Genomic DNA, 15,000 nt, shown 5'->3' with positions numbered 1-15,000 from the left:
AGGCTCCGTGACGACGGCCCCTGCAGGGGCGGAGCTATCCTCCCGCCCCCTGGTCCCGCCCCCTGGGGAGAGTGCGTGAGGGTCCCCCCCGACACGGGCCGGTCTGCCCCGGGGCACTGGGCCATCCCAGCCAGACGTGTGCAGCAGGAGGAGGAGGAGGATGAGGAGGAGGAAGAGCGCCCTGGGCCAGACACTCCGCAACATACTGGCCTGGTTAGTCCCAGAGGTGGAGGTGGAGAAGCAACACCACCCACAGGGCCACACCACACACAGGGCCACACCACCCACCCTTTGTGGCTCTCACTCTCTCACACTCTCACTCTCTCCAGGTGGAGAGTGACTCATTTCATCCCCTCTGCCCAACACCCTTCCTGCTCTCGTTCATCCATCCCTCCTTGTCCTCCTTCTACAGCCAGACTGCTCATTTAATGCCTCCCTCTTTCTCCTCTACTCCTCCCTCTCTCTCCTCTACTCCTCCCTTTCTCACCTCCACTTCTCCCTCACCTCTACTCCTCTCTCTCTCCTCTACTCCTCCCTCTCTCTCCTCTACTCTTCTCTCTCTCTCCCTTTCTCTCTCTCACCTCTACTCTTCTCTCTCTCTCCCTTTCTCTCTCTCCTCTACTCCTCCCTCTCTCTCCTCTACTCCTCTCTCTCTCCCTTTCTCTCTCTCACCTCTACTCCTCTCTCTTTCGCCCTTTCTCTCTCTCACCTCTACTCTTCTCCCTCTTCCTCCCTCTCTGGGTGTGTTTCTCTTTTCTCTCTTTTTCCAGCTCTCTCTTTATATTCCCTCTCTTCTTCTCCTCCCATGTTCTTCCATCATCTGCAGGTGTGTCTGTGTCTCTCCTGATGGACCAACCTGGAACCAGATAAACAGTAAAAATCACCAATGAGCACAACGCACAACTTATTTACCATGTGCATAATTAGCATAATGGGCGGGTCTTCAGGCTGCTACAGGAGCATGACGTGGCAACAGGGTGGCACCAGTCTCACAGTGAGCTCCGCCTCCTCTGGGAACCATCAACTTCACACTAAAGCCAGACCTGAAGGGCATGTCTCTGTATGTGTGGGGACTCCATTGTCACGGTGACGGAGGTGTTTCCACCATCGTCACGCTGACGGAGGTGTTTCCACCATCATCATGCTGACGGAGGTGTCTCCACCATCATCACCTCACTGACGGAGGTGTTTCCACCATCATCACGGTGACGGAGGTATCTCCACCATCATCACGCTGACGGAGGTGTCTCCACCATCATCACACTGACGGAAGTGTTTCCACCATCATCATCACACTGACGGAGGTGTCTCCACCATCATCACACTGACGGAGGTGTCCCCACCATTGTCACGCTGACGGAGGTGTCTCCACCATCATCACACTGACGGACGTGTCTCCACCATCATCACGCTGACGGAAGTGTTTCCACCATCATCATCACACTGACGGAGGTGTTTCCACCATCATCACGCTGACGGAAGTGTTTCCACCATCATCATCACACTGACGGAGGTGTTTCCACCATCATCACGGTGACGGAGGTGTCTCGACCATCATCACACTGACGGAGGTGTTTCCACCATCATCACGGTGACGGAGGTGTTTCCACCATCATGACGTTGACGGAGGTGTCTCCACCATCATCACACTGACGGAAGTGTTTCCACCATCATCATCACGGTGACGGAGGTGTCTCCACCATCATCACACTGACGGAAGTGTTTCCACCATCATCATCACACTGACGGAGGTGTCTCCACCATCATCACGCAGATGAAGGTGTTTCCACCATCATCACGGTGACGGAGGTGTCTCGACCATCATCACACTGACGGAGGTGTCTCCACCATCATCACGGTGACGGAAGTGTTTCCACCATCATCATCACGCTGACGGAGGTGTCTCCACCATCATCACGCAGATGAAGGTGTTTCCACCATCATCACGGTGACGGAGGTGTCTCGACCATCATCACACTGACGGAGGTGTCTCCACCATCATCACGGTGACGGAGGTGTTTCCATCATCATCACACTGACAGAGGTGTCTCCACCATCATCACACTGATGGAGGTGTTTCAACCATCATCACGGTGACGGAGGTGTCTCGACCATCATCACACTGACGGAGGTGTCTCCACCATCATCACGGTGACGGAAGTGTTTCCACCATCATCATCACGCTGACGGAGGTGTCTCCACCATCATCACGCAGATGAAGGTGTTTCCACCATCATCACGGTGACGGAGGTGTCTCGACCATCATCACACTGACGGAGGTGTCTCCACCATCATCACGGTGACGGAAGTGTTTCCACCATCATCATCACGCTGACGGAGGTGTCTCCACCATCATCACGCAGATGAAGGTGTTTCCACCATCATCACGGTGACGGAGGTGTCTCGACCATCATCACACTGACGGAGGTGTCTCCACCATCATCACGGTGACGGAGGTGTTTCCATCATCATCACACTGACAGAGGTGTCTCCACCATCATCACACTGATGGAGGTGTTTCAACCATCGTCACGTTGATGGAGGAGGCCCCTCCCAGCTTCTATGCCACTTCTCTCCATCAGCTCAACCCTTGACGGTCTCTGCCAGGTCCGCTTGGTAATTATGATTAAAGTACATTAGACAACCAGCAGATACCTCAGATGTAATTTCCCACATTTCCTACCAAAGCCATGGTGAGCTTCACCTTTCACCCTTCACCCTTCACCCTTCACCCTTCACCCTTCACCCTTCACCCTTCCCTTATGTTCACAGCTCTGTGCACTCTCTGCACTGCACCCTTGACACTCGTGGTGTGTCACAATTAGGGCACGATTACATCTGTTCACTACACACTGGTAGAGCGCTGAGAGCCGGGAGACAGGAAGTGGGCTGGGCCGTGCGAGCGTGCGACAGGAGGCCGCCCCGCCCTCTTCCAGCCTGCTCTGTGAGGCAGCGTGGTCGTTTCCACACGGCTGATCCTGAAGGTTTCGTGAGGCACCCGGAGGGATCACGTGACCTGCGTGTGCATCACATCCCTGATGTTAACCACATGTGTCTCCGGTGAGTCATTCTGCAATCTGATGGCTGTGTAGCAAATAATATGCAAATCGGCATCCCACCATAAACAACTTCCTGTGTATTTCCTGTTTTCCTTGTTCTGCTTGTTGTGCTTGACTCTAAACCCACGGGGTGATGATTCAGAGGAAGACAGCAGCTCTGGTGAAACATGAACCATGGACCAGCAGTGACCTGCAGTCTCCCGCAGGGGGCGCAGTAATGTCATGGATTGGGCGTGGTCTGGGTTGTGATGTAATGTATTGGGCGTGGTCTGGGTTGTGATGTAATGGATTGGGTGTGGTCTGGGTTGTAATGTAATGTATTGGGCGTGGTCTGGGTTGTGATGTAATGTATTGGGCATGGTCTGGATTGTGATGTAATGTATTGGGCGTGGTCTGGGTTGTGATGTAATGTATTGAGCATGGTCTGGGTTGTGATGTAATGTATTGGGTGTGGTCTGGAATGTGATGTAATGTATTGGGTGTGGTCTGGGTTGTGATGTAATGTATTGAGCATGGTCTGGGTTGTGATGTAATGTATTGGGCGTGGTCTGGAATGTGATGTAATGTATTGGGTGTGGTCTGGGTTGTGATGTAATGTATTGAGCGGGGTCTGGATTGTGATGTAATGTATTGGGTGTGGTCTGGGTTGTGATGTAATGTATTGAGCGTGGTCTGGGTTGTGATGTAATGTATTGGGCATGGTCTGGATTGTGATGTAATGTATTGGGCGTGGTCTGGGTTGTGATGTAATGTATTGGGCGTGGTCTGGGTTGTGATGTAATGTATTGAGCATGGTCTGGGTTGTGATGTAATGTATTGGGCGTGGTCTGGAATGTGATGTAATGTATTGGGTGTGGTCTGGGTTGTGATGTAATGTATTGAGCGGGGTCTGGATTGTGATGTAATGTATTGGGTGTGGTCTGGGTTGTGATGTAATGTATTGAGCGTGGTCTAGGTTGTGATGTAATGGATTGGGTGTGGTCTGGGTTGTGCTGTAATGTATTGGGCGTGGTCTGGGTTGTGATGTAATGAATTGGGCGTGGTCTGGGTTGTGATGTAATGGATTGGGTGTGGTCTGGGTTGTAATGTAATGTATTGGGCGTGGTCTGGAATGTGAAGTAATGTATTGGGTGTGGTCTGGAATGTGAAGTAATGTATTGGGTGTGGTCTGGGTTGTGCTGTAATGTATTGGGCGTGGTCTGGGTTGTGATGTAATGAATTGGGCGTGGTCTGGATTGTGATGTAATGTATTGGGTGTGGTCTGGATTGTGATGTAATATATTGAGCATGGTCTAGGTTGTGATGTAATGTATTGGGCGTGGTCTGGAATGTGATGTAATGTATTGGGTGTGGTCTGGGTTGTGATGTAATGTATTGGGCGGGGTCTGGATTGTGATGTAATGTATTGGGTGTGGTCTGGTTTGTGATGTAATGTATTGAGCGTGGTCTGGGTTGTGATGTAATGTATTGGGCGTGGTTTTGGCTGTTGAATAAGACAGATACAGATGCATTTAATATCCGGCTACACTTTGATTACTGTAGAGCACCCACTGCAGTGGTTTGAATTCATTTTCATACACAGGGACAAATCAAAGTGGTTCACATAAAAGAGTCAAATAGTGCTTATTTCATGTAGCTCTATCACCTCAAGAAAGTCTCTGCAAAACAAACCATTTAATTAGATGGGAAAATAATAACAGTTAAAATAATTTATTTAAATTAACAAATTAACAAATTACAAAGTGCATCAAAACGAAACCATCATCAAAATGAAACCCAATCAAAATGAAAGTTCTGAATACATCAGGAAGCAAAAGAGGCCGGTCAAATGTGCAAACGAACCAAGGTGCTCAGATAAAAGATGAAAATAAAATCATAATCATTCAATAATTCAAATAAAAGTGCATTTTAGTGCTGAGCTGCAGGCCTGCTGGGTTAGTGCTGCCCATGCAGAGCAGAGACGTAGTGCTCACGCAGTCATTTATCTACATACAATTAGACAAACTTAAAATCTATTTTTGAATAAATTGGTAGCTGGCGTAAGGATTTAAGAATTGGAGGGAAGTGATCAGTAATCAGAGAGTTCTAGCAGCAGAATGAGCTAGAACTGGGTAATTCTGGACTCAGGAATACCAGTATAATGACCAGTATAATGACCAGCATAACGACCAGTATAATGACCAATATAAAGATCAATGTAATAGAACAGCCACGGGAAATAAAGATATGAATCAGATCCTGCTTAGCCGTGACATTTTCCAACTTTATTCTTTAGGTGGTATATGACTGACTGGGGAGTTTCCTGCTGACTTTGTTACTGGTTTGATGTGACTGCTGAGGTTCACATCTGAACGTTCAGGTTTCTCACTCAGTCTTTGGTCTGCGGTTCTCTGGAGTTGAGATGAGCACTGACCCCAGGTCAGTCAGCTGTTTAATGCCAGGTATAGTCAGCTCCATCTCTTCTTTGTTCAGCTGAAGTTTCCTCTCATACACCAGCCCTAGGCACTACACACAGTCTGGTGATAGATCTGTAGTCACTTCTATGTCATTGAAAATAACTTTCTCTTTTTTAAGAGAGACAGTAACAGTAGTTTTAGTGGCACAGACATGATGGCCAAAAGTAGTACTGCAGCAAATCCACTCACTACTGCAGCAAATCCACTCACTACTGCAGCAAATCCACTCACTACTGCAGTAAATCTACTCACTACTGCAGCAAATCCACTCACTACTGCAGCAAATCTACTCACTACTGCAGCAAATCCACTCACTACTGCAGTAAATCCACTCACTACTGCAGCAAATCCACTCACTACTGCAGCAAATCCACTCACTACTGCAGTAAATCTACTCACTACTGCAGCAAATCCACTCACTACTACAGCAAATCCACTCACTACTGCAGTAAATCCACTCACTACTGCAGTAAATCCACTCACTACTGCAGCAAATCCACTCACTACTGCAGCAAATCCACTCACTACTGCAGCTAATCCACTCACTACTGCAGCAAATCTACTCACTACTGCAGCAAATCCACTCACTACTGCATTAAATCTACTCACTACTGCAGTAAATCCACTCACTACTGCAGCAAATCCACTCACTACTGCAGCAAATCCACTCACTACTGCAATAAATCTACTCACTACTGCAGCAAATCCACTCACTACTGCAGCAAATCCACTCACTACTGCAGTAAACCCACTCACTACTGCAGTAAATCCACTCACTACTGCAGCAAATCCACTCACTACTGCAGCAAATCCACTCACTACTGCAGCAAATCTACTCACTACTGCAGTAAATCCACTCACTACTGCAGTAAATCCACTCACTACTGCAGCAAATCCACTCACGACTGCAGCAAATCCACTCACTACTGCAGTAAATCTACTCACTACTGCAATAAATCTACTCACTACTGCAGCAAATCCACTCACTACTGCAGCAAATCCACTCACTACTGCAGTAAATCCACTCACTACTGCAGTAAATCCACTCACTACTGCAGCAAATCCACTCACTACTGCAGTAAATCCACTCACTACTGCAGCAAATCCACTCACGACTGCAGCAAATCCACTCACTACTGCAGTAAATCTACTCACTACTGCAATAAATCCACTCACTACTGCAATAAATCCACTCACTACTGCAACAAATCCACTCACGACTGCAGCAAATCCACTCACTACTGCAGCAAATCCACTCACTACTGCAGTAAATCTACTATCTACTGCAACAAATCCACTCACGACTGCAGCAAATCCACTCACTACTGCAGTAAATCTACTCACTACTGCAGTAAATCCACTCACTACTGCAGTAAATCTACTCACTACTGCAGTAAATCCACCCACTACTGCAGTAAATCCACTCACGACTGCAGTAAATCTACTCACTACTACAGTAAATCCACTCACTACTGCAGTAAATCCACTCACGACTGCAGCAAATCTACTCACTACTGCAGTAAATCCACTCGCGACTGCAGCAAATCCACTCACTACTGCAATAAATCTACTCACTACTGCAGTAAATCCACTCACTACTGCAGTAAATCCACTCACTACTGCAATAAATCTACTCACTACTGCAGTAAATACACTCACGACTGCAGTAAATCCAGTCGTTATTCAGTGAAAGATTTCTTTTAAAAGCTGAGAGTCATGACTGCACATGGACTTCTGGTCAGCAGCAACAACAGAGACGTAGTAGTAACCTTCTTATTGAAATGGGTTTGAATGGGTATCACTGAAGGACACTGAACATTCATTACAGCGTTGAACAGGTGAATTTCTGCGCTGTCTGCTTTGCTAGGTTCCTCAGCCTCTTGAAGACTGTAAATGAGGTGAGCAATACTGATGTTCTTGCTCACCATGTCAGAGGAGTAGGATTGTTTGGCTATAGGTCTTCCGGTTAGTATCACGTGACTCTTCGGAAATGTCATGTTGGACTCTAGTGTGTCCTCATCTATGCTACATTGACTTTTTGGACTGTCGCTACCTTGCAACATCACCGTGGTGTTTTCAACATAACCATGGTGTTTTCAGCATCACCGTGGTGTTTTCTGCATCACCGTGGTGTTTTCAACATCACCATGGTGTTTTCAGCATCACCGTGGTGTTTTCAGCATCTCCGTGGTGTTTTCAGCATCACCGTGGTGTTTTGCAGTGATGTTTACAGCTTCAGAGTTAAGAATATTCACACCTTATTCTGGAGAGTTGTGCATGTGTATTTTAGACACTGCTGCCATCAACAACACCATGGTATTATCTTTTCTAACACAAACAGATCTAGTTTGAGTAACTACAGTAGTTAAAATATCAAAGCAAAACACATAAATGGTCTGAGAGAGATATATCTTTGCTGAGAGTAGGTGGAATGTTCAGCCCTTTGCTAATGACCAGGTCTGGTGCCCACAACTGTGATCCGGGTCCGGTGTGTGCCCACGACTGTGAACCGGGTCCGGTGTGTGTCCACGACTGTAAACCGGGTCCGGTGTGTGTCCACGACTGTGAACCGGGTCCGGTGTGTGTCCATGACTGTGAACTGGGTCCGCTGTGTGCCCACGACTGTGAACCGGGTCCGGTGTGTGTCCATGACTGTGAACTGGGTCCGCTGTATGCCCACGACTGTGAACAGGGCCCGGTGTGTGCCCACGACTGTGAACCGGGTCCGGTGTGTGCCCACGACTGTGAAAGTGTCCTTTCAGTAGCGGAGACAAATCAAAGGTGTCCAACTGTGCCAAAAGATCTTTGCCAGTTTTGTCCTTGGGTTTTCAAAGGAGAGGAAATGCTGTTTCCTTTCAAATGCAGTTTTCAAAAGAGAAGTTATTTCACTCAAGAACATCATATCAAGTTTATGTGAATTAATGAGATCATTAAATTATTTATTTGTGATGGATCTAAGGTTGAGAAGAGCTATAGCTTTTTATAACACTTTATACCACAATATAACACTGGTCTTTGACTCCAGAAGTGTAAGATGGTAATGCCGACCACCATAATAGTGACTTAAACGCATTTTGTTATTTCTGCTTCCAGTAAGAACAGGAATATGATAAACTACAATTACCAGAACACCTCACTAACTCCACCCTCTTCTCTATTACCATAAGAACACCTCACTAACTCCACCCTCTTCTCTATTACCATAAGAACACCTCACTAACTCCACCCCCTCCTCTCCTACCATAAGATCACCTCACTAACTCCACGCCCTTCTCTATTACCACAAGATCACCTCACTAACTCCACCCACTTCTCTATTACCATAAGAACACCTCACTAACTCCACCCACTTCTCTATTACCATAAGAACACCTCACTAACTCCACCCTCTTCTCTATTACCATAAGAACACCTCACTAACTCCACCCCCTCCTCTCCTACCATAAGATCACCTCACTAACTCCACGCCCTTCTCTATTACCACAAGATCACCTCACTAACTCCACCCACTTCTCTATTACCATAAGAACACCTCACTAACTCCACCCACTTCTCTATTACCATAAGAACACCTCACTAACTCCACCCACTTCTCTATTACCATAAGAACACCTCACTAACTCCACCCACTTCTCTATTACCATAAGAACACCTCACTAACTCCACCCTCTTCTCTATTACCATAAGAACACCTCACTAACTCCACCCCCTCCTCTCCTACCATAAGATCACCTCATTAACTCCACCCTCTTCTCTATTACCATAAGAACACTTCACTAACTCCACCCTCTTCTCTATTACCATAAGATCACCTCACTAACTCCACCCTCTTCTCTATTGCCATAAGATCACCTCATTAACTCCACCCCCTCCTCTCCTACCATAAGATCACCTCACTAACTCCACCCTCTTCTCTATTACCATAAGATCACCTCACTAACTCCACCCACTTCTCTATTACCATAAGAACACCTCACTAACTCCACCCACTTCTCTATTACCATAAGAACACCTCACTAACTCCACCCACTTCTCTATTACCATAAGAACACCTCACTAACTCCACCCACTTCTCTATTACCATAAGAACACCTCACTAACTCCACCCTCTTCTCTATTACCATAAGAACACCTCACTAACTCCACCCACTTCTCTATTACCATAAGAACACCTCACTAACTCCACCCTCTTCTCTATTACCATAAGAACACCTCACTAACTCCACCCCCTCCTCTCCTACCATAAGATCACCTCATTAACTCCACCCTCTTCTCTATTACCATAAGAACACTTCACTAACTCCACCCTCTTCTCTATTACCATAAGATCACCTCACTAACTCCACCCTCTTCTCTATTGCCATAAGATCACCTCACTAACTCCACGCCCTTCTCTATTACCATAAGAACACCTCACTAACTCCACCCACTTCTCTATTACCATAAGAACACCTCACTAACTCCACCCACTTCTCTATTACCATAAGATCACCTCACTAACTCCACCCTCTTCTCTATTACCATAAGATCACCTCATTAACTCCACCCCCTCCTCTCCTACCATAAGATCACCTCACTAACTCCACCCTCTTCTCTATTACCATAAGATCACCTCACTAACTCCACCCACTTCTCTATTACCATAAGAACACCTCACTAACTCCACCCACTTCTCTATTACCATAAGAACACCTCACTAACTTCACCCTCTTCTCTATTACCATAAAATCACCTCACTAACTCCACCCTCTTCTCTATTACCATAAGAACACCTCACTAACTCCACCCACTTCTCTATTACCATAAGAACACCTCACTAACTCCACCCACTTCTCTATTATCATAAGATCACCTCACTAACTCCACCCTCTTCTCTATTACCATAAGATCACCTCACTAACTCCACCCACTTCTCTATTACCATAAGAACACCTCACTAACTCCACCCCCTCCTCTCCTACCATAAGATCACCTCACTAACTTCACCCTCTTCTCTATTACCATAAGATCACCTCACTAACTCCACCCACTTCTCTATTACCATAAGAACACCTCACTAACTCCACCCTCTCCTCTCCTACCATAAGAACACCTCACTAACTCCACCCTCTTCTCTATTACCATAAGATCACCTCACTAACTCCACCCACTTCTCTATTACCATAAGAACACCTCACTAACTCCACCCCCTCCTCTCCTACCATAAGATCACCTCACTAACTTCACCATCTTCTCTATTACCATAAGATCACCTCACTAACTCCACCCACTTCTCTATTACCATAAGAACACCTCACTAACTCCACCCCCTCCTCTCCTACCATAAGATCACCTCACTAACTCCACGCCCTTCTCTATTACCATAAGAACACCTCACTAACTCCTCCCACTTCTCTGTTACCATAAGAACACCTCACTAACTCCACCCTCTCCTCTCCTACCATAAGAACACTTCTCTAACTCCACCCCCTCCTCACTAATTCCACCCCCTCTTCACTAACTCCACCCCCTCCTCTCCTACCATAAGAACACCTCTCTAACTCCATCCCCCCCTCTCTAACTCCAGTATGCTATTGACCTTCCATAAATACATCAGTTCAGTCATGTGGGTTACAGCTATATGCACTGCCTGCTCACTTCATTAGATACATTTATGAGAAACAGCTTGTATGTGTATGAATGGAGAGAATAGCTCAGTTATCTCTGGACCGATCCAGACCTGTGTGTATTCTCTACCGATCCGGACCAGGCCTGTGTGTGTTCTGCAGTGATCTAGTCCAGATCTAGTTTTCTCTTTGCTTCATTGGGCTACACAGGGTGCTGTGCACGTGCCACTGTTGATCACGACGTGTCCCGCTCCACGTCCCGCTCCACGTCCCGCACACTACGTTGTAGCAGATCCCGCAGCAGCAGGGAGGCCCTGAGTCAGCTGGCGTGGTGCTCAGAAGCGTGTGCCTTGTTGAGACCCAGAGCAGCTCACGTGTGGATGAAGGCGGTGAACCTGGTCCAAACCCCCACCCCTCTTCCAGCCAATCACAGGGCTCGGCGGCTATGGCATTCTTCCACACGCACCAACCGCACGCCTTCACACCCCAACACTACTGTAGGTTCTTACAGCACAGCCTCACTTCCACACGCCTCCCCTGTCCTGCCTCTGTGGCCCTCTGGGGGAGACGGCTGCTGAGTTTGATATGAGACAGACACGGTGGAATCTCTGTAGCCTCAGGCTCTCTCTCTCTCTCTCTTTCTCTCTCTCTCTCTCTCTCCCTCCCAGTCTCCCGCCCTCCCTCTCTTTCTCTCTCTCCCTTTCTCTCTCCCTATTTCTCTCTCTCTCCCTCCCTCCCAGTCTCCCTCCCTCCCTCTCTTTCTCTCTCTCCCTTTCTCTGTCCCTATTTCTCTCTCTCCCTCTCCTCCTCCCTCTCTCCCATTCCCTCTCCCTCTCTTTTTTCCCTCTCCCTCTCTCCCTCTTTTCTCTCTATTGCTTTTCACCAGTCTAGCAGTTCCCAGCTACTCACGCTCTTGGCAACATTTTTTCTCTACAGTGGATTAAATATCTTCAAATGCATGAGTTAAAGTCCTGCCGTCGCCCTCTAACGTGGGCCTACACAGCAGAGAGACAGCTCACAGCAGAGAGACGGCTCACAGCAGAGAGACAGCTCACATCAGAGAGACAGCTCACAGCAGAGACACGGCTCTCAGCAGAGAGACAGCTCATAGCAGAGAGACAGCTCACAGCAGAGAGACAGCTCTCAGCAGAGAGACGGTTCACAGCAGAGAGACAGCTCTCAGCAGAGAGACGGTTCACAGCAGAGAGACAGCTCACAGCAGAGAGACAGCTCACATCAGAGAGACAGTTCACAGCAGAGACACGGCTCTCAGCAGAGAGACAGCTCATAGCAGAGAGATGGTTCACAGCAGAGAGACAGCTCTCAGCAGAGAGACGGTTCACAGCAGAGAGACAGCTTGCAGCAGAGAGACAGCTCACAGCAGAGAGACGAATCACAGCAGAGAGATGGATCACAGCAGAGAGACCGGTCACAGCAGAGAGACAGCTCTCAGCAGAGACACGGCTCACAGCAGAGAGACGAATCACAGCAGAGAGACGGCTCACGGCAGAGAGACAGATCACAGCAGAGAGATGGCTCACAGCAGAGACACGGCTCTCAGTAAAGAGACAGCTCTCAGCAGAGGGACGGCTCTCAGCAGAGACGGATCACAGCAGAGAGACAGCTCACGGCAGAGAGACAGATCACAGCAGAGAGATGGCTCACAGCAGAGAGACAGCTCACAGCAGAGACACGGCTCTCAGCAAAGAGACAGCTCTCAGCAGAGGGACGGATCACAGCAGAGAGACAGCTCACACCAGAGAGACGGATCACAGCAGAGAGACAGCTCTCAGCAGAGACACGGCTCACAACAGAGAGACAGCTCACGGCAGAGACACGTCCCCGGTGGAGAGAACAGTCTCACTGCCAGAGACACAGGGTTAAACCTCAGTCACTGCACAAAGAAGGTCAAATGCTTTCATTTAACAACAAAGAGCACTGGCTGTTGATTGGTAGTTAATCAACTCAGTGGCATCAGTTTAATCACAACAGTGTTTCATTACAACATTTCAGTGAACGCCACCCTGAGCTGTTTAAACGAGAGCGGACACACTGCTGTGTGTGCTCCAGCAGTGCGTTGGTAATCATCTAAAAAGCTTTGCTGATGTCCAATTGGTCCCCAGCTGAACAGAACCGTGCCGTCTTCCCGCCCTGCCGTGCCTGACAGTGACTCGCGGCGGAAGCTCTGAACAGTGGCAGTAATGATCACTCTAAACACTCCACACACACACTCTGTTCCAGCAGCTTTGAACAGGAGTGACTCTGGTGAATCCGTGAGTGGAGGAACACAGGGGGGGGGGGGGGGGGGGGGGGGGCTCACACCACACACAGCACGCAGGCGTTCACCATGAAGACATCACACTGCTGTGAACTCCACACACTCCACCCTTACCCAGGACCACACACACACACACACACACACACACACAAATTACCTCTAAACTGAGCAGAGTCTCCATGGGACTAATGTGTATGAACATCTCTCTCTTCTGTTGTTGTAACGTTAGATGCAACACTGTACGTCCTGCTGTGTAATGGACCATTAACGCAGTGCGGTGAATAGCACAGTTGTCCTGCCCCAACTAGCAGACGTCACTGCCGTGGTGACCAGAGTGTTCGAACGGAGTGGGACACACTCAGGGGGGGGACACACACTCGGGGGGGGGGGACACTCACTCAGGGGGGACACACACACTCAGGGCCTCCAGTCTGGGCGTGAACCCTTTCACAAACCACAAAGCTGCCACAGTGACCTCCAGCTGGTTAACACAGCTGATGACCGAATGCTCACACACAGGAAAAGTAAGATCAAAGTGTTAGAACTACACTTCAGCTCGGAGGCTGAAACACAGTGACAGGAACCTTATTTCTCCAAATGTCAGCTCGAGTCAAATTTATTGATATAGCGCTTTTTACAACACAGAGCAGCTTGACAGATTTCTGGGTGCAGATGTTAATGAAGAAGCCGGAGGTGCCAGTGCCTGTGGACGACTCCCTCAAGGAAGCAATCCTGCGAGGAACCTGGGGGAACCTGTCCTCCACCGCGCCCCAGTTAACGACCAGCCCATTACGTTATACACAGCCCACATAGCCAGGTCAGCATGGGTGTGGAGACGCTATATCCACAGGTGGAGGTGGAGAGGGTGGATGAATATGGAGGCATTCTGCCGTCATCTCAGATGCTCAGCCAGTGATGAGCAGGTGTAGTCCAGTGTCCCAGTGGGCAGGAGAGTCAGTTTACCCACACAGTCTTGGGTGGGTGAACAGATGGCAGGTCTACACAGGTCTACACGGGGCTACACGGGGTTATACAGGTCTGCACCAGGTCCTGTCACAGGGCTGTGGTTACCTGTCTCGCTGTCACAGGTCGTCTGCTCCCAGGGGTCCAGGGTTAAGGAGAGGTCAAACTCACGTGGGGGGAGTGTCTGTTCTAACAGGGGAGAGGTCACGTGAGAGGAGTGTCTGTTGTAATAGAGGAGAGGTCACGTGGGGGAGTGTCTGTTCTAACAGGGGAGAGGTCACGCTCACGTGGGGGGAGTGTCTGTTCTTACAGGGGAGAGGTCACGCTCACGTGGGGGGAGTGTCTGTTCTAACAGGGGAGAGGTCACGTGCGCGTGGGGGGAGTGTCTGTTCTAACAGGTTAGAGGTCACGTGCACGTGGGGGGAGTGTCTGTTCTAACAGGGGAGAGGTCACGTGCACGTGGGGGGAGTGTCTGTTCTAACAGGGGAGAGGTCACATGCGCGTGGGGGAGAGTGTCTGTTCTAACAGGGGAGAGGTCACGTGCGCGTGGGGGGGGAGTGTCTGTTCTAACAGGGGAGAGGTCACGTGCGCGTGGGGGGAGTGTCTGTTCTAACAGGGGAGAGGTCACGTGCGTGTGG

The 15,000-nt window shown here is 48.7% G+C and overlaps 1 protein-coding gene across 1 annotated transcript in view; it reads right to left on the bottom strand.

The window, feature by feature from the left end:
• cdh24a (cadherin 24, type 2a) overlaps positions 1 to 15,000 on the bottom strand; it is a 72,257-nt gene that overhangs the window by 52,338 nt on the left and 4,919 nt on the right. The window contains 1 exon segment of the mRNA XM_076990129.1: positions 1 to 856. This exon segment is cut by the window's left edge and continues 276 nt beyond it. Within this exon segment, the coding sequence (XP_076846244.1) occupies positions 1 to 204 (204 nt within the window). The 5' untranslated portion in view covers positions 205 to 856.

Source organism: Brachyhypopomus gauderio, unplaced genomic scaffold, assembly GCF_052324685.1.
Source record: "Brachyhypopomus gauderio isolate BG-103 unplaced genomic scaffold, BGAUD_0.2 sc73, whole genome shotgun sequence".
NCBI classification, from domain to species: Eukaryota; Metazoa; Chordata; class Actinopteri; order Gymnotiformes; family Hypopomidae; genus Brachyhypopomus; species Brachyhypopomus gauderio.
Note: the sequence above shows the minus strand (reverse complement) of the source record. Positions and strands in the feature narration are given on the sequence as shown.